This window comes from Tenrec ecaudatus, chromosome 4 (genome assembly GCF_050624435.1).
Source record: "Tenrec ecaudatus isolate mTenEca1 chromosome 4, mTenEca1.hap1, whole genome shotgun sequence".
Taxonomy (NCBI): Eukaryota; Metazoa; Chordata; class Mammalia; order Afrosoricida; family Tenrecidae; genus Tenrec; species Tenrec ecaudatus.
In genome coordinates this window covers 200,110,223-200,132,754 of record NC_134533.1, presented here as the reverse complement: position 1 = coordinate 200,132,754, position 22,532 = coordinate 200,110,223, and the positions used below count along the sequence as shown (strand labels likewise).

At 57.9% G+C, this 22,532-nt stretch overlaps 1 protein-coding gene across 1 annotated transcript; it reads left to right on the top strand.

Annotated features, from left to right (window-relative positions):
• The first annotated feature begins 15,710 nt into the window (after positions 1-15,710).
• Positions 15,711-20,178, top strand: MYL3 (myosin light chain 3). The gene is made up of 6 exons (XM_075548976.1): positions 15,711-15,851; positions 17,945-17,972; positions 18,097-18,246; positions 18,803-18,976; positions 19,950-20,027; positions 20,150-20,178. Exons 1-6 carry the CDS (start codon positions 15,711-15,713, stop codon positions 20,176-20,178), a joined length of 600 nt encoding a protein of 199 aa, XP_075405091.1.
• The last annotated feature ends 2,354 nt before the right edge of the window (positions 20,179-22,532 follow it).

Below are 22,532 nucleotides of genomic sequence, written 5' to 3'. Positions count from 1 at the left end.
ATTAGGTGAGAAGCGGGTCCAGGTTCCCGGTGCCTTCCGGATGGGGTGTGACTTCCCGCTCCAGTGGCTGTAAAATCCCCAGATGCCGGGTGGGTCCCTCGTGGGGGTGGGGTGGGGTCTGCGCCTCGGAATCCCCCCCAGGCATGCTTGGTCACGTGTTTCCGCCTCCCCCTTCCCACATGGCTCCTGCTGCTGCTATTTATAACCTTTAAGAGCTCCTGCCGACTGCAAAGTTTTCTTAAACTCAAAATATCACCAAGGTCTTGGGCACACGTTCCAGAGACCAGCCTGGGCCCTGTGGTTTGAAGGGAGGAGGGGGCCAGGAAGGGGGGAGGCGGCTGGGGAGGGGGGCTAGCTCTGAAAGGGCTCCTGGCTGGGGACGGTGGCGGGGAGACCTCAGCCGAGGGACCCTTGGGTTTTGACGGGTAGGCCCACTTTGTTGGGGAGCAACCCTCCCCATGGGTGGTCCTTGGTCATGCTGGGCCCTTTGAGAGTGACTGGGGCAATCCCTCTGGGCCTCAGTTTCCTCCTGTCCAGAATGCCTCCAGCTGAAGCGAGGGACTGGGGACATCTGTGGGACTGGGGCCCAGGCCTTTGTCTGCCCAGCTACCCAGCCTCTGGCACCTAGCCTGGCACAGAGGCACCCTGGACGTTGGCGGAACTGGCCAGAGAGGGCAAGTACTTCGGAGATGTTTATAAAATTGTGTGTGAGGGACCACAGCCTGCCATAGGTCACCCAGGTCCTCCAGACTGAGGAGCAGGCCCCATGCCCTTGGAGGCTCCTGTCGGCTGGGGGGGGGGAGACTTCCGAGTGAGGACAGGGGGGCCAGTGGCCTTGGAGGAAGCCCAGACAGGGCGGGTGCTACAAAAGTCACCCAGCCAGGTCTTACTCCCGCTCTGCCCACAACGCCAGCCTTCGGGCTTCTCTGCCTCTCAACAGAAGCCCGGAGACTCCAGACACGGTGCCCACCACCAAGGAGGCCAGTAAGCTAGGCTTCTCCACTCCCACTGGGACCTTCCTTCCCTGGCCGTCAGTCATGACGTGTTGAGACACAGAGGTCCAGACGGGAGCGCTCACCCCGCCCCCTGGGGGGCACTGGGCATATCCTGTCCCCCAACCAGCAGCCCCTCCACCCCTCTCTCTCCCCAGCCTGCTCCGGAAGTCATCCTAGCGGCCAAGTGGAGCTGGGTCCAAGAGGCCATGGTGGAACCCCAACACCTCCAATTCGGCGACTCCACTCCACCGTATAGTTTCCGATGCATGTTGGAGCACAGGGGACTCCTTGGAGCCGGGGGAGGGCACGGGGGTGGCAGTGACCCCACAGTGTTCAGCTTTTCCTGTGCCCTAATGCCTTCCCTGGTCCCCTGGGACTTGCTGTGGCCAGGCCTGGGCTGCACCCCAGGGAATGAGGCAGATATGACCCCCCCGCACTTTCCCCGTCTGCCAACCCCCACCTAGTGCCTCCGCCCCAGCGCTGTCCTTGCCACTCCTGTTCCCTGGATTCTCTGGCCTCTGCTCCCGGCAGCAGGTCTTTCTCCAGGCCTTGTCCTCGTGTCTGGGGGCCCTTGCTTGTCTCCAGATGTCCCCTCCTCACCTAAGTTTTCCTGGGTCTGTCCCCCTCATGCCCCCCACCCCCGCAGTGAGACCGTGGGTTCTCCCTGGATGTGTCTGCTGCTCCCGAGCCTCTGTCCTTCTAATTCTCCCTGACCCTCACCATCTCTTCTCTTAGGAGAGTGGGTCCTAGGCTCCCAGAAGGACCACCTTCAGGCCCGTGGACTGGCTACCATGATTAGTCCTATGTAATCCCCTCCACGCAGCACTCTGAGCTGGCTGCCCAGCTGCAATCTCAGCGCTTCCCAAGGGGCCAGTCAGTCAGAGGGATCCATGCTCCAGACCCAGCACGTCCTTGCTCTGAATCCCAAGGTCAAGTCTGCCAGAGATGGAGATGGTGGTGGCCCTTATGGCGACGGCTCTTGGCAGCAGTGACCCATGGTGCTTCCTGTGGTTCTGGGCCTGAGCAGCTTCCGCTGTGAGGAGAACTGAGCAGAGGGCTGGTGGGAGGGAGGAAGGATGCTGGAGGTGGCGGAGGGTACTGGAAAGAAGGGAGCATGGAGGGAGGGGTCTCTTCTCTCTCCTGCTCCCCCTCAGTCCAGTGCCCCTCATGACAGGACCCCTTTTGTGCTCCCTGGGAGCCCCCAGTCCCTCCTCACATAATCTGCAGTGTATGGTTTGTTCTATAGAGTCACGGCCCTGTCCCCCTGTTGCCTGGCCCTTTGCCCCAGCCCTTTCCCCATTGGCCCATCAGCAGGGGGCAGTGAGATCTGGGCGAGGGAGTGGGATGGGGGAGCTGAGAGGATTGCGCTGGGGGCACTGGGCACCTCTGGAACCCACCCCTGCACCGGGGTCAACACTGAGCTCAGTCTCAGGACCAGCGGATGTTCCCGGGGGTCAGCGATGGGACAAGGACTAGGAGAGCCAGCCCTGATCTCCATCCTGGGATGGGCCTGCTCCTCTGCTCTGGGGGGGGGGGTGAGGGGTGGGGCAGGCAGCTGCTTCCATATCTTCTAACATTCCATTTCTTGTTCCTGAAACTAGCCTCTTGGCTCCAGGCCACACAGGCTTTGACCATCAGCCCCAGCTCCAGAGCCTGACAGGCTTCCTGGGTCAGGGAGAGGGTCTCAGGTCCCCCCATCCCACAGGGACTTGCGTGTCTGGTCTTTGCCCAACCCCTTTGCTCTGAGCACTGGCCCTGAGGTCCCTGGGCTGTTCTGCAGGACCGATTCACAGTCAGCCACACCCGTGTGGGGAGGAGAGGGCCTGGCTGGGGAAGACTGGGCTTCAGGGTGGCCAGTGGTGACATCCCAGTACCGGACTCCTCTGAGACTTGGATTCTGCTGTGGGCTTCTCTGGGACTCACTGTCCTCCCCATCTCCCCCACCTCGACGCTGGCCTGGTGGGTACTGGAGGTCCTCCAGCTGTCTGATTTTCCTGCCCAGCCTCCCTCCACCTGCTCCAGGTTCTGAGATCTGGGACACGACTGGGCCGGGAGCCTTCCCGAGAGCCCTTTCCCACGAGAGCAGAGCTCTGACCCCAGCCCTTATCTGGCCAGGATGTGCCAAGAACAACACAGATGTTCAGACTCTCAAGTCTCTCTCTCCAGTGCTGATCCCCCCCCCCCTTGCCGGCCAGCGGCGGCCCCATGTGTGCCTCTGTTTCCTGCTCTGTGAGCAGAGAAGGGGCAGGAGGGTCTTCCAAGGAGGCGGAAGGTGGAAACACCTGCACACACCTGCACACACACATGCTCACATGTTCACACCACCTCCCAGACTCTCCCAGGGGACCAAGTGTGGTTCCCTGATCTCTCCTCCTCTCCTCATTCCAAATTCCCACTCAACGCTCTTCCTACATGTGAGCTGGAAGAGGTGTGTAACAGGCTGTGGGGCAGGGATGGGGCCACACAGGTGTGTCCAGAAAAGCATGTGGCAATGGTAGGACCTATCTTGCACAGGCTTGTAGCTCTATAAAGGCGTGAGCACACGTGTGTGCACCTGCAAACTCACTCCCAAAGCCCCTCCCATGGAGTCAATACCGACTCACAGAGACACCCGCCCTCCCCCCCTCCCCCCCGCCATGGTTTTCTGAGACTGTAACTGTTGACAGGAGTAGAAAGCCCTGTCTTTCTCCTGCGGGGAGGATGGTGAGTTCAAACTCACCGCTCCACCATGGCTCCCTCAGAGGCCTTGAACACGATGGTCCCATGGAAACAGAGACTTTCTTGAGGGCCTCTGCTGGACCAGTTCAGTCCACGGTGATGGGGATTCCAGAGGGCTGATCTTGATCGATTGCCCCCAAGGACACAAGGCGGTCACAGGGAGTTGCTCTAAAGACGCTTTAAGAAAATGGGAAACATCACTGCTGTGGTGAACTGAGGTCCGGGATGAGAATGCCCTGCAGCTAAATCACCCGTGCCCATAATTCCAGGTCTGGAAAGCCGACTCTGGTGGGGGAAGACCCTCATGGTGATGAGGTATAAATAAATCTTTATACACATCCTCATGACTGGACACAGTCCAATAACCCTCCCTTAAAGGAACTGTCGCAGTGGAGCTACCATGTAAGAGGGATCATTGGTGCATCTGCCTAGTTCCTGTGACTGGAGGTTGTCTGTAGATAAGAGCCATCAGGTACTATAGCCAACCCACCATCAATGTAGCAACCTCCTGGGGAAGGCTCGGGGGTGTGGTGGGGGTGGGATTTGAGGTCAACCAGCACTAGGTCAAGACGCTGACTCACCTCATTGCCTGTTTATTCCGTTACTCACTTAGGATGTTACCCATTGACTATGCATATGTTAGCTGTGTCCTGTGCATGCCTTATGAAAGGTCTGTGAGCCCCATTGTATAGAGCCATTGGAAAATGCATTCTCTCAGCGCTGACATGGGACGAGGAGCCCCTGTGCCCCGCTGTCTGTCTGTCTGTCTTTAATATTTCTCACCATCACAAAGTCACTCTTGAGGGCCCATTTAAACATTGGGGACCCTCCCACCCCAACAACTGGTCTCCTGAACAGGGACATGCCAACTGACTGACACTCCAGGGTGGGTCTTCAAGGAAAGAACTCCGGGGAGAGGAGAACTGAATCCCTCAGCAACGGACAATGGCTTTGCGATCTTGCGAGGGTAGGTGACAATTGGGGAATTATTTTGAAGTGAGAATTTGGGGTGTGTGGGGGGAATGTTAAGAAATATATCACAGGGTTATGGGGCAAAGTGAGTGTAAGTCCAGGTTGAAAATACTGTTTTTTGCTCGCGTGTTTGTTAAAACAACAGGGTGTAGCAGTAAGGACGAAAGGAAAGCTTATGAAAATCATTTTATTGGGGGTGAAAAATATTTTTTTATAAGTAGTGAAACAATGTACAATCCATGGTCCCCTGGGGAAGGAACTTTAGATCTAGGGGTTTGGGGAAGGGTCATCACAAATTAAAGCGCACCGAGACAGGGGGGGGGACACCTCCCCCAAAGACCTGGTCTCTGTGGATAGGATGTAGGACAGTTTAGGACCTCTGCAGACCCAGGAAGAGAAGAAACGGAAAGAACTGTCCAAATGTTAAAAAGCAGACTGAAACCTCTTTGAATGACTATGGAGAAATGTTAGAAGAAGCTAGAAGAGCAGGTTCCCACGCAGAACGAAACCTCATGGCAGAAGCCTCCTTCCCCCCAGGTGAATGCTCCCCCTGGGAACCAAGAGGCAGTAAAGCTTTAGAAGAAGCTAGAGATCAGAATCAAGGTCTTGAAAAGAATCAAAAAGCACCTTTACTTTCAGGGATAGAGAAGGGGATTTCCGAACAAGGGGGTCAAGGGACCGGATCGCTTTCCCGTTAACTGGGCAAAGACCACCTGATGGGATCAACCCACGAAGCTATACGGAAGCTGACTATAATACTTTCCCTTTCGAGGTATTAAGAGCGAGGAAAGAAGCAGTTAAAAACCATGGCACAGACTCCCATGTTGTAATGGTCCTATCAGGTCCAGGACAGAGGTTGAATGTTGCCTGCTTACTGGAAATCGTTAACAAGAGCTCGCCGTGTTACAACGCAGAGCTTGGTGGAGCGAAGGAGCACAGGCTGGCAGAAATATGGAAAGGGGTGTCATACTTATAGGGGTGAGTTAGTTATCAGGGAGCAGAGATTTTATTCCCAATGAAACCAATCACAAATTCCTGGGCAGGGACTTTCACAGATACCTGATATTTGCTTGCGAGCTGGGAAGAGAGAGTGGGAAAGTTGCCTGGCTACATTGCAAGACAGCAGTGCAGTGATGAGCCCTGGGTCGAATCTGTGTCCGTACATGCGCAAAAAGTAAAGAGGCGGCGGAAATCCTGCTGCAAACTTTAGCTTATGATAACGCCGGCCACGGATGGGAAGCTTCAAACCGTCCGTCCAGGGAGCAGGGCACTATCTTAGACGGTATTAAGTTTTGCAGAGGAATTGGGTCTGAAACGTACAAGGCAGACCATCTGGCCACTGCCTTGGCAAAGGATGCTCAACCCAAGGGCAAATGTAACTACGGGAAGGTCGGGCATTTCCAGAGAGAATGCTGCCAACGCACCTCAGTGAACCCAACAACAGGGAATGCCCCCCCCCCCACTTTGCTGCAAAAAGGGGCGAGCCCAGGGGTCCAGTTAGTGAATGCTGCCCAGCAGGGAAATGTGGAGCAGGGGCAAGCTTCGAGTCCCACCCAGCGGAGCCCAGAGAACGCAGTTCCAGTCCAACCGGATGCACAATCTTATCGATCGGCTGATCACTCGGTCCGTGCCGCCACCAAAGGAAACACAGCAGTAGATCTAATCAACCAAGGAGACGTTCCTCTGGTCCCAGGGGGTCCCCCAGCACCCTTAAGACCGGCATCTAGGGACCCCTACCAGAGGGAACAGCGGGTCTGATGTTAGAAAAATCTTAACCTAAATCCTCAGGGCGTTCAAATAGCTACTGGAGTTATTGATCAAAATGATGAAGAAGTTAGCCAGGGAACAGTATGGCAAAGCAAAAAAGTCCTACAAAGTATAGAGCCGAAAGAGCAGTATGGTTGAATTACGCCTGTAGTCACACTTAACCCTATCAATTTACGAGCAAGAGATTGGTTAAGTAAATTAATTCAGCAAAAGCCAAAAAGTAGCTATACTAAGAAGACTCTCAGCCCCTGGGCTTCTCCTGTGTGTGTCGGAACAATGCCATTTGGTGTCAGCTTTTTACGGACTGACTCCACAGGTCAGTCATTTCTCCAGGAGCAGAGTTTCTGAATTTGCATAACGATGTAAGCTCTCTAAGCAATTCAACTGGTTTTCCATCAAACGAACGGTTGACAATTACTGATGGCATTTAAAAATATGCTACTGAAACAGAAGGGGGAGACGAAATGGAAGTCTAAAGGAAATACTATACGGGACAAATTTCGTTCAGCGTTATGAAGCCCCCAGGTTTCCCCCCTCTAGCAAAAAGTATCTAGAGCAAAAGGACACTTTCCCACCCTTACAAGAAAACTGACCACGAAAAAGTTTCGGTGGAAAGATGGAAAAAATCCTGTTTGGGATCCGGGATTTGCTCACAGACCAAAGGGAGGGACAGTTTGTTTGTGTTTCTGCAGCGGAAGGAGAGCGCAGCCGGACCTCTCCAGTGAATGCAGCCCGGCAAAAGAAACAGAACCGTCAGAGCCCATTGACAATCATTCTGTCCCCAGGTTCTAACAAGCCCAAAGGGATGGGGCAGCTTGTTGATGTCCCGGTGAAAGAATGCAAATGAAGCGCTCTTCAGGGACTGTCCGGGAAGAAGCAGATGACAACCAAGAGCTGGGCATGTGGCACTGGGGACAGAAAGATGACTCAGAGACCTGCCCTCCTGCCCGCAGCAGACTTATCAGAGACATCAGCGACCTCCCTACCATTGCAGAGGCTACTGGAAACATCAGTAAGTCATCCGTGAGAAAGGCAACTGGGGCCTTTCTGAGACTTACTGGTGACTGCTCTGACCACAGGACCCTGTCAAACGAGCGTGGCACGCAGGCTCTCACCTACTGGAGGCCACGCGGACCACGGTGGACGAGGAACTGGAAGAGACCAGGGCTGAGCTACAACCGGCTGTTCTGATTAGGGACTTGGAGCAGCACTTGGTTGCTGAAATGTGATTGGAATATTACAAATTCGGCGTGACCCCTTTCCTTCTCCGTATCACGAAACTTTACATTATTGGGCCTCACTTAGAAACCATTCACAGGGATTTAAGGGAAACATCTCATTAGCTATAGAACAGCTAATGGAGGAGATCTTCCATACATTTAAAGATGGGTTGCGGACGTCCCCTAGCACAGACGCCATCAAACAATTGGTAGCTCGTTTGGAAGGCGTGGATCCAGGAGCATGGGTTCAAATTCTATCGCAGAGCTTTGGCTCTGGGGTCATGGTCTTACTCATAGTCATCCGTTTTGTTCTTGTAACTTCGGCAGGAAGCTTCAGCGTGTGGAGGACAATCAGACTGCTGATGTAGCTCTTTCGGATTTAGTGCATCACACAAAAGGGGGGATTGCGGCTCGACCAGGTAAGTCACAGCAGAGGGGTCTGTCCCCATCGTGACCATGCAGCCTCTGCTCGTGCTTCAAGGAGGACAAGGGCTGCTCTCCTGCGAGGATCCTCTTGGAAGACAGTGCCTTAGCCGCCCTACAGCCTCACCGAGGGGAGGCTTCACAGCCCAGAGTCAAAGCACGTCTCCAGGGGGCACAGGTGGAGTCCCTTGAGGAGGCCCAAGCGGCCACTGTGACCTGGTGCCCATCAGATCTTTGAGGGGGTTGGAGGGGTGTTTCAGAGAGACGGAGACCACGCCTTCAGAAGTGCGGAGACTAAGATGGAAGAGCTATCGAGAAATGAAAATTTTGTATTTTGGTGTCTCTGTTTGATGAAGGTTCCCATGATTTTGTAGCAGGAACTTTGGGTGCTTACCCTCGGACATGAACACGTGTGGAAGGTATGTGTCACTCCAGGTGTGTAGTGTGTCGGAGGGTGCATCTGGCCACACCCCTGTGGACCAGGGATCCAGTGTGTGTGTGTGTGTGTGTGTGTGTGTGTGTGCAGTGCTGGTGCGAAGGGCCCGGGCAGGGTGGCAAAGGTGGGGGTGGGGAGTGTCCAGGGGCTGGTGGGTCTCTGCAGACAGACATGCCACGCAGCAGGAGTGGGTTAGCCTGAACTGCGGATAGGGTCAGACAGAACCATACTGGGTGGTGGGTGGGGCTATAAATACGCACACAGGCAGGTACTGGAATCTAACCCTAACTATTTCTGGCTGGGGGCTGGGGCCATTTTTAACACAGCATCCACGCCCTGGGCCACAGAGGGTTTTTGTGTGGCCACCGGAGGCCAGGCTACAGCTGGCTTTGGGTGGGACAGGGGGAGGACAGCCCTGGGTCTAGTGGGGGCCACCATGGTGCAGCCAGGTTGGTCCTCCCAGCCACCAGGGTCTCTTCTGTTGCTGTCATTGTCATTCGCTGTCACCTTTCTGCCTCCCCCTTCTCCTTCTCCACTGTCCCCAGCACTGCTGTCCGGCCCATCACGGCTCCCTGCCCACCCCTGGCCCCTGAGTCACAGCCTACCATGTCCACGCTCTCGTCCACTTTCAGGCTGTCTGAGTGGGAGCGAGGGGCGAGAGGCCTGTGTGTGCACACGTGTGTGTGAGCTCTGGGTCTCTGACACACCTCCACGACCCTCTCTTCTCTGCTCTGAGTTTATCCTTTTTGCCTCTCTCTCTCTCTCTCTCTCTCTCTCTCTCTCTCTCTCTCTCTCTCTCTCTCTCTCTCTCTCTCTCTCCATCTCTCTGCCCGCCTGCTGCGTTGGTCTTGGGCCTGGTCTCTGCGTCGTCGTCTGTCTCCAGCTTCTCCACGGTCGCCCGGGGAGCCTGGGCCTCCTCCCAGCCAGCGGGGAACTGTTCACCGGAGACAGCGGCCCATCCAGTCAAACAACCACTCAATTCAGACTCCTCGTCTGACTGACGGGTGTTTTTTTTCCCCCTGCTAAATTTACTTGCATTTTCGGCTGAATTGGCCATTCAATGGAGGTTGTGTCCACATGCCCCCACTCCGCCCCATGCCAGCAGATGAACAGGCTTTGCAGTTGGACACACACGCGCACACACGCACACACATTTGAGGGCACACAAGCTCACCCTCGTGCCCACGATGACACCCTCGGGCACACACAGACTGCACGTGCCCCCCATGGCTGCACATGCATGCTCCTGCTCATCAGGACATACGAGCACACGTGGAATGCACACCTTCCCACATGATTCCACAGGCCCGCCTGCCCTTAAGCCCAAGGCGACAGGCACAGGGTGTGCATGTCCTTGTGCACAAGGTGACAGGTGGGAGCACCCACATTGCACACGCTGTGTGAGCAGACGGGTGGGTATCTGGCTCATGGTCCCACACATGCGTGTTCATATGGTTGGCACACACAAGCGTTTCTGTGGTAGCACACACAAGCACACACACATGTGCACATGCACACACACAGACACCTCTACCGAAGTGAGAGGGAGGGAATACCGTGGCTCAGGGTGCAGGCCTGGGCGGAGCCCCACCCCACAGCCGAGGGCAGCCGCAGCCCCTCTCCTCTGCGGCCAGCTCTCAGCGATTCCTCCCTCCTCGGCCCTCAGCCTGGCTGGCTGGGGGCTCTGGTCATCTCGGGCCGCTGAGCCCCTGCAAATTTTAATAGCAGCTTCCCAGACCCTGATCCTAAAAGGAGACTCTTCTTTTTATTTTTTTCTTCCAAGGACAATAAATATTTGCTCTTTGGGAAATGGCTGCTGGGGGACAGCACAGGGTTTGGCCCAGTGGCGGGGAATGTCCAGGGCAGGTCAGGGAGGCCGCAGGCTGCACTGGGGGAGGGCCTGGTCTGGAAGCTGGACCACAGGCTGAGCTGGAGAACGGGGCTCCTGGCTGCCCCCAACTCTTTCCTACTGACCCCAGTCCTGGCCTTTGATCCTCAGCACCTTTGTTGTATATTTTGGCACCCCTCTCCCCACCCCTTATGCCCCTCATGTGTCTCTGGCCCCGTTCACTCTGCCGGCTCCACCCCTGCTCATGCACTGTGGACGGATAGTCCCACTTTGTAGACCGACTCTGACATAAATAAGGTCTTCAGCATCATGGACACATTTTCAGTTGTCCTCTTTAGACCAGCCCTGGGGAGCAGGCCAATGCCCCCCTGGTGGGGCCCTGAGAGTTGCCCATGCTCCTCAGCTGGGCCCCTGAAATCAGAGCAGTGCCCTCCCTGAACAGAGGGCCACATCTGGCCCACAGCGGTCCCCATTCTGTCCCTCATGAGGCCCTGGCCCTTGGAGGCTCCTGCCCACCCTCCCTCCTGCTGAATGGGGCTCCCAAATATAGCGGCTGTGGCCACAGCCGGCCAGGACACCACAGTCCCAAGCGTCAGTCCTGGGCCGGGATCAGAGGGGCAGGAGCTGATTATAGGTCCCTGGGCCAAACCCAGGGCTCGCCTGCCAGCCCGCTGGGCCCTGCCCCCCCGGCCCCCCCCCCGAACCACAAGGTTGGAGCATCTGGTCCCCGTCAGCACAGTGGGCAGAGGGAGGAGCCTGAGGCTTGTGTTTGGCCTGCCCGAGGACAGGGTTGTCTGTGTGTGGTGTGGGGGTGCCAAGGACGAGCCGGGGCTCAGGGACAGCGGTGACTGTCCTCTGGATCTAGGATCCCATCCTCCCACCCGTGGCCATTGTGCAGGTGGGGAAACTGAAACCCAGAGGAGCGTGGGTCACACGGTGTCAGGAGTCTCCTGCTCCACCCCTTGGGCAGGCCTTCCCATCTTCCAAGGTCTGGGATGGGCCTCCGGGAAGCCACATCCTGCTGGTGGCAAAGCGGCCCTGCTGGGAAGTCCTCCTTGGAGTCTGACTTTCACCCAAGGTTCCAGGACTGTGGGGTGGTGCGGCAGTTGCTCCGCTGTCCATCTTGGGAATATCATTCCCCCCCCCCCGCCACCATGTGTGCAGTTGGACAAGGACCTTCGTGTTCAAGCATGCTCAGAGTGTGGCAGTGAGTTCATGCTCTTGAGAGCATACCTCGGCCCCGGGGTGTGAGCTCCAGCCGTGGGGCTCCCCACTCAGGGGCAGGGTCCCCAGGACCCGCTGCGTTGCAGCATCTGACCTACTTCGGAGGCTCTGGTCTGGCCCAGTCAGAGTTCTCGACTCCTCCGGGAAGTGTGGGCCTTCGTCCCAGCCTGGAGGCCCTGGGCCAGGAGGGGCGGCCCGGAGAGGGCCCGGCGGCTTCGAAGCCTGTGGCCAGGAGGATGAGGGCATGAGGGGAGTTGCTCCCAGGTCTGCCCTGGCTCCTGGGATCAAAGGGCAGCCAGGCCTCACCCCTGACCCTGCCACTCCCTCTACTGGCATACTCTGAGCTCAGTAGAATGAGGGCTACCCCTCAGAACACTGTCAGAGAGGTCAGCCTGGTTCTCCCAGAACCCCTGACCCCACTATTTGCCATGCCCACACCTGGCAAAGCAGATGATGTCACTCTGGAAGCCTGCCAACCCCCATCCTGGGGTTAGCGTCTGGGGTCTGAAGTTGAGGTCCTGGATTTGGGGTGCAAGGCTCCGTGTCTAGGTTCCCGGCCCGGGACCTGAGTTCTCAGTTCCCGGTTTGGGACTCCAGTGTCCAGGTTAAGGGCTCACCGATCTAGAGGTCTGGGTTTGAGGTTCTGGAACCAGGCACCTGGCTTTGGGGTTTGGGTGCTAGGACCTAGGCTTGGTATCTGGATTTAGGATTTCACTTTCTGGATCTGGGGTCTGGATTTGGGTCCTGAGTTCTGGGGTCTGTGTTCAGGGGGCCAAAGGCCTGCCTTTCATATCACTTCCATGCCCCCTGCTGGTCATCCTGCTCATCACAGCCAGTCTGTACCATGGGAGCCCCCATTAGGTGGGGCCTGGAAGGCTGGTGAGTCCGGGGTGTGGGCTGCCTCGAGTGCTTCAGAGCCTCCCAGAGATCCTGGGAGTCAGAGGACAGGCGGGAAGTCCCTTCTCCCACTTCCCCTGGGCCAAGTGTCCAGGAGCTGTGAGAGGCCTGTCACGTATGTGCCTTGTGCTAGGCTCTGTTCTAGGTTCCGGGGAACAGAATGGATCCCCCATGGCTGGCAGGCACTCAGGGGCAGGTAGGGCAGGGGAGGGGAGGGAGGAGGTGGTCTTCTGGAACAGGGATTCATGGTGGGAGACAGGACAGAGGAGCGGGTTCAGGGAAGTCTAAGGAGATTTCTTGGAGGAGGTAACATCTCCCTGTGTGCTCAGGGTCCCAGGTGAGGGTGCCAGGGGAGGCAGGCACGAGGCGTTGGGGGGAAGGGCTTGGCATGCCTGAAGACCTGGGTGGAGGCTGGTGTAACAAGCTGCCCCCGCCTATACCCACAGGGCCCACGTCTTCCCAGCTGCCCCTAGAGAAGGCTGTGGCACAGGACACCTGTGTGAATGGGCATCAGGATGGGTCACAACTCAGACATCGAAACTGGAGGACCTGAAGGGGCTAGGATTCTGGCCTCTAGGCCCTCAAGCCCCTAAGGTCCCCGGACCCACCCCTCCCCCTCCGGATGTTGCCCATTGGCTGTTGTTCATGAAGGAACTGTGGGAGAGAGGTGAGCACCACTCCTGGGTGTGGCCTGCCCTTGCCACCCACTGTCTATTCTGCCTGTCCTCCTCCCTGCCCCCACCCAAGTCCCACTCTTGGCTTAGCCCATCCTGCTCCCAGTCAAGGGGGCTACCCTCAGGAACAGGGCTTTGGACTGATCCCTGTGGAGGTTTGAGGGTGGCCCTGTGGGGTGAGCCCTGTGGAGAGGTAGCTCTGGGATCCTGCAGGGATGTGGCCAGAGTCGGACAGTCAGGGTTTGGATCCTGTGGAGGGTCAGTGACTGATGGTGTACCCTCCCCAACGGTGAGCCCACAGCTGCCTGTGCATGGGGCAGGGTGCTGAGGTTGCTGGCGCTATCGTGACTCAGGTAGGGGATAGGAACCACAGTTACGGGCCCCATGCCATGCATTCGTCCGTGATCTAGCCCCTGTTGGATGAGTGACAAGGGATGGCAGTTGTGTGCGGACAAAAGGAATCTCAAGGTGTGGGGGGGGAGGGCAAGTGGCCCTGGACCTCAGTTTCCCTGAGGATGACCGACGGGACTGGGAGTACGGTGGCCATACCTGTGGGTGGCTGGGGCTGGGGCAGAGTGAGCTGTGCGGAGACAGGTATGCCCCAGGGTTAGGTCAGCAGGCCTGGGTGGCTGCCCAGAGGGCCTCTCTGTGGCAGTCCCTCCTCTTGCGGCATTTCTAGCTGGTCTCCTCGGACCTCTCCCCTCTCTCTGTCTCAATACTGTTGCCAGACATCTGGAAGAAAAGTGAAACACTGGCGCCCTCCCCCAGCCCCGGATGCTGTCAGATTCCCAGATGTGGGGTGTTCTGCCCTCCAGATGAAGGCAGGAAGGTCCTGTGTTTTGGCTGGGAGGGGTCTCAGGCCCATCCCTGCACTGCTGCCCCCTACTCTACGGGGGTTGAGGGACAGGATGAGAGGGACCCGATGGGAACTCAGGCACAGCGCCCAACGAATCTGCCTGCTCAGGTTTGCCTGCAGCCCCTCTCTGCACCCAGACCCACACCCTCTCCCCACGCCCCAGGACTGCAGGGGGGTGGGGTAGGGTGGGGTGGGGGCGGGGTACACACAGTGCCTCTGAAGTTTCTATCAAAGGCTCCAGGCACTTAAAATAACCAGGGACACTTCCGCCCACCCCTCAGGCACAGACCCTGGGCAGGGAACCGAACTCAATGTGTTTGCAAGATGTCCCCAAGCTGTAAGCCTGGAGGCTGGAGGACCTCACGCTACCTCTGTGTTCCTGTCTCCCCAAAGGCTGGCTCAGCCAGCCTGCACTCTGTCACTGCCATCTGTTGGGGGCAGGACGCCAAAGGGGGGTCCTGGGTTTGGCTGAGAAGGGGTGGGCACACAGGGCTGAACACCAGGGGCAAAGCCTGCTCACTGCCCTTGGGTTCCCCCAGCTGGGCAGATCCTCTCAGGGGGTCAAGGCCAGCATGGGGCGGTGGGCACAGCACCAGGGAGAGCTTCCAGGAAGAGAAGGCGGCAGTGGGCCTGAGCTGAGGCAGGGGCACAGTGTGTACAAAGCTCCGGTCATGGCGGCGGTGGGGCCGCCTCTGCGCCAGGTGGACGCTGATGACAGAGGCTGTGGGGCTGTTCTGTCCTCTCGGGCCTGTGGTTGAGGCTGCAGCTGCCTGCGAGCTGTGACCAGATATTCACACACGGACACACAAGCACACGACACTCACAGACACACACAGGCAGACCCCCCCCCCATGCCAACACCAGATCTGGATGCAGACACAACTAGCACCTATAGGCCACCCCCTCACCAAGGAACACACACACAGCAGTACAGACATCCCTCCACCCCCAACACACATACACACACACACTCACACACACGACACCCAGACAGACACAGACAATGGACAGCTACACACAGACCCCTGCAAGTAGATCTCTAGACATCCCCAGAAAGCACCCTGTGCACGTGGAAGCACCTGGATGCCGACAACACACAGACGGACACACAGAGACATCTGCACATTACCCCTTGTATACCTCCCCTGCCTTCCCTCCACTCCCTGCAGACACACAGAGCCATACAGAGCCCCCTCACCAGACACCCACACAGAATCTATGCCCAGATAGGAAGTTTAATTCAAACTACACCCTTGTGCTTGCCCAGTCAGCTGTCCCCAACACAACCCCAGTGCACAATTGGCTCAGTCTCCTTCACCTGTTCAACTTAGTGACCATGGAGGGGCAGCAGGGCCAGAGTGTGCGCGCCTCTGTGAGGGTGTGCGCAGGGCCCCGGCCTCTCCTCCCCCTCCCCCTTTCAAACAGGTGATTGGGAGGAGCGGAGAGCCCCCCCTTTCCCCCACCCGTTCCTGAGCCTGAACAATGCCCTCTCCAGGCCCCAAAATAGCCCTTGCGCCTAGCCCTAGCTAGTGCCCTTTTATGGCCTTGTCCCTATTGTGCACTGTGGGGGTGGGCTGGGGTCAGAGATGACAGGCAGGATAAAAGGCCCGGTACAGGGCACTCACCTACCTTCCTCTGCACCTATAGGCCCCCGACGCTGTTGGTGCTCGAGAATCCCCATGGCCCCCAAAAAGCCAGAGCCCAAGAAGGAGGAGGCCAAGGCAGCCTCTAAGGCGGCTGCGGCACCAGCTGCAGCTCCAGCTCCGGCGCCTGAAGCTGAGCACCCCAAGGAGGTGGTGTTCGATGCCTCTAAGATCAAGGTGGGTACCGGAGCTGGGGACAGGAGCTGGCCAGAAAGGTAGGATGGGCGAGGGGACCTGAGACTGGGCCGGCCCAAGGAGTTCAGGCTTCAGGAGGAATGCAGCAGGACAGCTGGTGGTCAGACAACCTATAGGACCACAGTGCTCCGAGTACACAGTGTACGATGGGGGTAGAATCTGGGCTGAGGTTTGAAAAGAGAGTCTCTAGAGAGGGGACCCTGAAAACGGATCCTCCCTTGTCTTTTCCCCTGGACGGCTCACATCCTGGGGAACCCTGGAGCCACCTGTCACCCACCACCACTGCAGCCAAGCAGAGATCCTCCTTGTCTGATCCGTCATCCGAGTCCATGCAGGTCCCTAAGGGTGGGTGGGGTGGGAGGATGGGGACACAAGACCCCTGACCAGGCTGGGCCACACTCATCCCACTAAAATCACAGAGCCTCAGAGCCGGCACAGCCTTCCTGGACCTCCACTGTCAGTGGGGACATGAAGGCAAGGGCTGGGAGAGACTTACAGAAGGTCACTCCAGGAGCAGGCTTCAGAGCTGTGACTTGTGGCCCTTGGAGCCCTTCCACGCTGGACAGCCTTTCCCAGAATCTAAACTTGGAGGACGAGCCATGACAGCAACCTGTGGCATCTACATAGCGGCACGAACCCGCCTGTCCCTGCTCTTGGGCCACGGCTGCCCTGGCTGCCTGGGAAGCCCCATGGGATCCTCCTCTGCCCCTGGAAAGACCTGCACCCGCTCTGTACAGACTGCCTCCTATTCAGGAGGAGCCCTTTATAGAGGCACCTGCCCATGCCCCTCCAGATACAGGTTCGAATCCCACCTTGGCCTCCTGGCTGCACCTTGCTGCTTCAAGCCTTGGGGGCCTCAGCTGTGAAGGGGGAGGCTATGCCCACTCCCCCAGCTGCTGGGGACCCTCCATGGAAGGAGCACCCCAGAGTCAGCCCCCTTCCCTCACACAGTTCTCAGACTCAGGCTGACTTCTCGTCTGCAGGGGCCTGGCGAGGGCTTCTTGTGGTGGCACTGCTTAGTCTGAGGCAGCGTCCCCTCTGGGAGGTGGGGAGAGCCCTCCCTGCCAGGGAGGCTTTGTGGAGCCTCCCTGGCAGGGAGTATCGGCAGGCTTCCTGGTGGAGAGAGCAGTAATGAGGACTGGGGAGCCAGGGGCTCAGGGGGTAGGAACAGGAGGGTGTGGTTCCCCCATTGGTATGCCCCATGGAGGCTAGTGGGTTTGGTGCCAGGCATGCCCCCTCCCCCAAGCTCCTTTTTGTCCTTCGACCTTGACCTTGGGTGAATGACTGCAGTGATAAATATAGACCTGGTATCCGGTGAGGAGGGGGACACCCAGCCCCAAGAGGCCTCTCAGCCAGCACCCAGTAGCACTGCCTTAGTCCTGTGCTGTGCTAAAGCTGGGGCTGTGCTGGGCCCCAGGGACTGGGTGGTGGGGACAGCCAGACCTGGGCACAGGCAGAGCCAGCCGTGTGAGTGCTGGCACCCAAGCTGGAGGGGCGGGAGTCTCCGTGAAGGTCAGAGCATGTAACCATGCCGGTGCTGATGCATGCACGGGCGCGTGGGTATACGTGCAGCACGCACCATGGACACGCCTCCTGCAGCCCTGCCGTTGTGCGGACAGAGCCCTGTGGGCGCAACTTCACCCTGTCTCCTCCTGGCACCTCTGGGCCTGTGTTTCAGGTGATGTCCTGACCTGGGGGCGTGGAAAAGTTGCCTGGGTTAGATGTTGTGGCTGCAGGCACATCTTCCTGGAAATGGGCCTCGGGTCACACTTGCTGTCGGGTGGGGACTGGGGGTTTCAGGCTTCTCTTCTCCCCACCATCCCAGCTTCAAGTGCACACATGGCCCACCAGGTCTCAGGGCCAAGCCCAGGCGGTCTCAAGGCCTTTAGCCAGATCCAGAGGGTCGAGGAGCGGGGTCAGAGGCCAGCAGGAGACTGGAGGCTGGGGGGCTGCAGTGGGGACAGGTTGGGCAGCCAAGGGGATGGGGCCTGGGACTGGACCACTGAGCGACCCGGGAGGTGGCCAGGCCCCACCCTCCGAGCCAGGTGCTCACCGCCTCTGGGTTCTCCTTGCAGATTGAGTTCACGCCAGAGCAGATCGAAGGTGAGTAGGGGTCTCCAGCCCAGGGGTGCAAGGTGGTGAGCTAGGGGTCTTCGCTCTGAGCTCCTGCCGGCAGGGTGGGCCTCACTCCGGGAGCGCCCACAGTTCACTGCCCTCTCCCCGGCAGAGTTCAAAGAAGCTTTCATGCTGTTTGACCGCACACCTAAGGGTGAGATGAAGATCACCTACGGGCAGTGTGGGGACGTCCTGCGCGCGCTGGGCCAGAACCCAACGCAAGCCGAGGTGCTCCGCGTCCTGGGGAAACCGAAACAGGAAGGTGGGTGTGCTCGGCCCAAGGTCTCGCCACGTGAACCTGCGAGACCATCCATACTCTCATAGTCTGGATGGGGACCCGTTTCCCAGGACAACCCGGCCACGCCCATCCCGACTCACAGCGCCCCTGCGGGACAGAGTGGAACTGCCCCCAAAAGAGCCCTGCTGGCGGAGTGGTTACGCAGCGGGCTGCAATCCTCATGGTTGGGCGGTTCAAAACCATCAGCCGCTCTGGGGCGGGAAACTGGGCTTTCTACTCCCGTGAACAGTTACAGTCCCGGAAACCCTCGGGGTAGGGGGTAGGGGAGGAAGGTCGCAATGAGTCAAAGTCCATGGCACTGAGTTTGTTTGCCTCGATCCTGATACAAGCAGACAGTTCAGACTGCGTGCTTTAACCACTGCACTACCATCAGTCTCCACCAAGGGCGCACCTTGGGGCAGACTGTGAAGCGCCTGGGGACTGGGCGGGGCTTTGTGAATGGCGCTGCGGGGGAGGGGCCATAGCATGCCCGTCCCACCGCTCTGGGCCGGGGGTGGGCTCCGGACCCCTCTCTCTGCAGAACTCAACTCCAAGATGATGGACTTCGACACCTTCCTGCCCATGCTGCAGCACATCTCCAAGAACAAGGACACGGCCACCTACGAGGACTTCGTGGAGGGGCTGCGGGTCTTTGACAAGGAAGGCAACGGCACCGTCATGGGCGCTGAGCTCCGGCACGTGCTGGCCACGCTGGGTGAGGGCTGCCCTTCCCCACCCCACCCCATCCTACCCCGCTCTTGCTCCCGGGGTAGGAGGCGGGCAGTGGGGTGAAACCGCTCTGTCCTGCCCCAGTCAGCATCTCAGCTGAGAAATGGAGAGCGAGAGTTTAGGTGCCTGGAGGGCAGGCCGAGAAATCTCACTTGGCTGTATGCGGGCTGCTTCCAGTCAGAAGGGGTGGGGGGTGGCGGGGCCGCTGGGGGCCCCCGGCAGCAGGATGGCAGGTGGACATCCAGAGGCCAACTCAGCCGAGGGTCAGACTCCAGGACTGGTGGTGGAGTGACCCTGGTGAGGGGCACAGCTGCAATTTGTAGGGAGGAAGGCTGGGGGGCATCTTGACTCTCTGTGACCATGCACACCTCTCCCCCTCACTCTTGGTCAGATGCCGGCTCCCTCTTTAGAAGGATTTTTCCCTTTCCTGCAGCGAGTGCTTAGAGAACATCTGCTGTGTGCATAGCCCCATGCTGGTCTTGGTGGTGGTGGTGGTGGTGTGTGTGTGTGTGTGTGTGTGTGTGTGTTTGTACAGCAGGCAAAGCTCAGAGGCAGGGAAGCACCTGACTCATTGGGGGAAGCAGCAGAAGTGTCTCTGGGTCTCTGCACACACCCAGGACCTTCCTCTGGTGGCACAGCCCACCCCCCAAGAGACTGGCTCCAGACAGGAGAGAAGGGAGGCCCAGCCAGCCTCGGGGGTCCAGAAGACAGACCATGCTGCTGACTGGAACCTCGAGGCTTCCTGGTGGGGACAGAGCTCAGGCTCAGAGAAGCCACCAGGCTGGCCCCCTTGATCTGCCATCAGTCCTTCTTGTCTTTGACTCGGGCGCAATGACCTTGTCAGCCACAATGGCTGTGCCCCTGCAAGGCGTGGGGAGGCATGAAGGCTTCCACCACCACCACCACCGTGTCTCTCCCCACCCCTGAGCGTCCCAGACTCAGTCCCCCGTCCCCGCCAGGTGAGAGACTGACGGAAGACGAGGTGGAGAAGCTGATGGCTGGGCAAGAGGATTCCAATGGATGCATCAACTATGAAGGTGGGCCCAGCGGGGGCAGGGCTTCTGGGGAAAGGGGCATGGGAACTCCCAGTCCTCCACTCTGGCCTGTGCTCAGCGTGGTGCCCCACTGCTCACCCCCCCCCCCACCTCCTTCTTTCCAGCCTTTGTGAAGCACATCATGGCCAGCTGAGTATCTTACCAGGTGAGGGCATCCTTCTAAACTCTCAGAGGACCCTTCTCCAGGCCGCTCCCCACTCTGTCCTCCAAGTCCCCGCCTTCCACTAACCCTGAGGCTCAGCTGATGCCCCGCTGCCGCAGCTGGCCTCTCCTCTATGACTGTGACTGCCTTTGCTCTCAGGGAAGCCATGCTGGGGACAGCCATCCCTGACCTGGAGCCAGGGGCCTGACGGGGGATGCACACAGAACTTCCTGCACAACCTGAGTCTCCCTCCCTGCCCTGCCCCTTGGGCATTCATGAGAATAAATGGCTCCCTCCACTTTCTCTTCCTCGCTCACTCTCGCTCTGCCGTCTTACTCGCTGTGGCCACCTAGCCTGGGACCCGGCCGAGACCATTGCGTTCTCCTTCCGTGCCCAGCAATCAGGGTGGTATGGGGATTGGTCCAGAGCCAATGGGGAAATGGAGGCCCAGAGCATGATATGACCTTGCTCGGGTCGCACTGGGAATGGATGGCAAAGCAGATGCCAACCCTGCCCTGAGTCTGCTTTTAGTGTGGCCCTCTGGTGACTCAGCCATATCCAGGGTCCACTAGTGGGTTCTGCAGCCTGGGCTTCTCGAAGGCCAGGGTGTGGTCCCTGCAGTGTTGGGGCGGGGGGTGGGCTCTGGACCAGGGCTCCTTCCTTATGAAGGGCCTCGGAGTTCATTGCACATGTGGAGGGAGGCTGAGCTCACTCACTTTTGAGGGGAAGGTGGCACATCTCTGCAGAGAGGCTGGGGGTGGGCTCTGGAGATCGAGTTTGTGAGGAGGTCAAGGTCTGAGAGTAAGGAGCAGGCAGGCCATGCAGGTCAGGAGGCCCTGGGGGGCAGGGGAGGGTGTGTGTCCTCAAGGCAGCCAGCCCACTCATCCCCGACCCCAGGACACATTTCCCAGGGGCCCCTGAGGATGATCGCCAGTCAGTGGGACGTGGATGTGCGGGGGAGTTTGGAGGCGTGCACTAGACGTCTGGTCTAAGGGAGTTGACTCCAGCACGGGCTCTGTGAATGCATGGCCCATCAGGTACATGTGAGAGAGCGAGCATCTGTGAGTGTGTGAGGAGGGGTCTGCCCCATCTGCCTCATGCTTTCTTGTTCTTTTTTTAAAAAAAATCATTTTATCGGGGGCTCGTACAGCTCTTTTTTTTTTAAACAATTTATTGGGGCTCATACAATTCTTTTCACAGTTCATACATATACATACATCAATTGTATAAAGCACATCTGTACAGTCTTTGCCCTAATCATTTTTTTCTCTTTTCTTCTTTTACATTTTATTAGGGACTCATACAACTCTTACCACAATCCATACATATACATACATCAATTGTATAAAGCACATCCATACATTCCCTGCCCCAATCATTCTCAAGGCATTTGCTCTCCACTTAAGCCCCTTGCATCAGGTCCTCTTTTTCACCACCCCCCATTCCCCCCTCCCTCATATGCCCTTGGTAATTTATACATCGTTATTTTGTCATATCTTGCCCTATCCGGAGTCTCCCTTCCCCCCTTCTCTGCTGTCCCTCTCCCAAGGAAGAGGTCACATGTGGATCCTTGTAATCAGTTCCCCCTTTCCAACCCACTCACCCTCCACTCTCCCAGCATCGTCCCTCACACCCTTGGTCCTGAAGGTACTTATCATCATCCATCCGTCCATGTGTCAAGCACATTTGTACGTAGGTGGCATCGTCAGTCTCAAAACATTTTCTTTCTCCTTGAACCCTGGCTGTCAGCTCCTCCTCCACATTACTATTAGTTTTTGCCTTGTGTTTTCTCATCACGCATTGAGTCAATGTGTTTTCGTTTACACAAGAGCTTTGTTGAGGAGCTTTCCAGGCTCGGGGACCCCCAGAGGCAGTGCTTCTCTGCCTATAGAACCGAGAGAGCATGCCTGACCCAATAGCTCGGGCGGTTACTGGGTCAGCACCGGACCACTCACTGTCTGCGCCTGCCAAGATCTCCAGCCCGGGACACTCTCCCTGGGAGTGCTAGGTGTCAGAGTCCACTCAACAGCGGTGGGGTTTTGTGGTTTTGTTTTTTTGGAGGGGGATGTCTCTGAGTGGCAGGCTCTGTCTCAGTGATGGGAGAGCAAGGTCACAAACATCTGTGCCCTCAGGGAGCACACCCAGCCCTCTCCTGTGCAGCACACCCATAGACGACCCGACTGCTGGCTGTGTAGGGGGACCCTTGTTCTCAGAAGAACTCACCGAGTGCACACGTGTGTGTGTGTGTGTGTGTATGTGTGCATGTCTCTGGCTCCCTGCGGCTAGCCCCATGATGACCTTTGTCCCCAGCTGCTGACAGTGCAGGCTGACCGTCGTGGGCTGCT

Coding starts and splice junctions, on each gene's coding strand:
- MYL3 (XM_075548976.1), top strand. CDS start 15,711: ATGGCCCCCAAAAAGCCAGAGCCCAAGAAGGAGGAGGCCAAGGCAGCC. Junction 17,973..18,096: donor CACGCCAGAGCAGATCGAAG/GTGAGTAGGGGT, acceptor TCTCCCCGGCAG/AGTTCAAAGAAGCTTTCATG. Junction 18,247..18,802: donor GGGGAAACCGAAACAGGAAG/GTGGGTGTGCTC, acceptor CTCTCTCTGCAG/AACTCAACTCCAAGATGATG.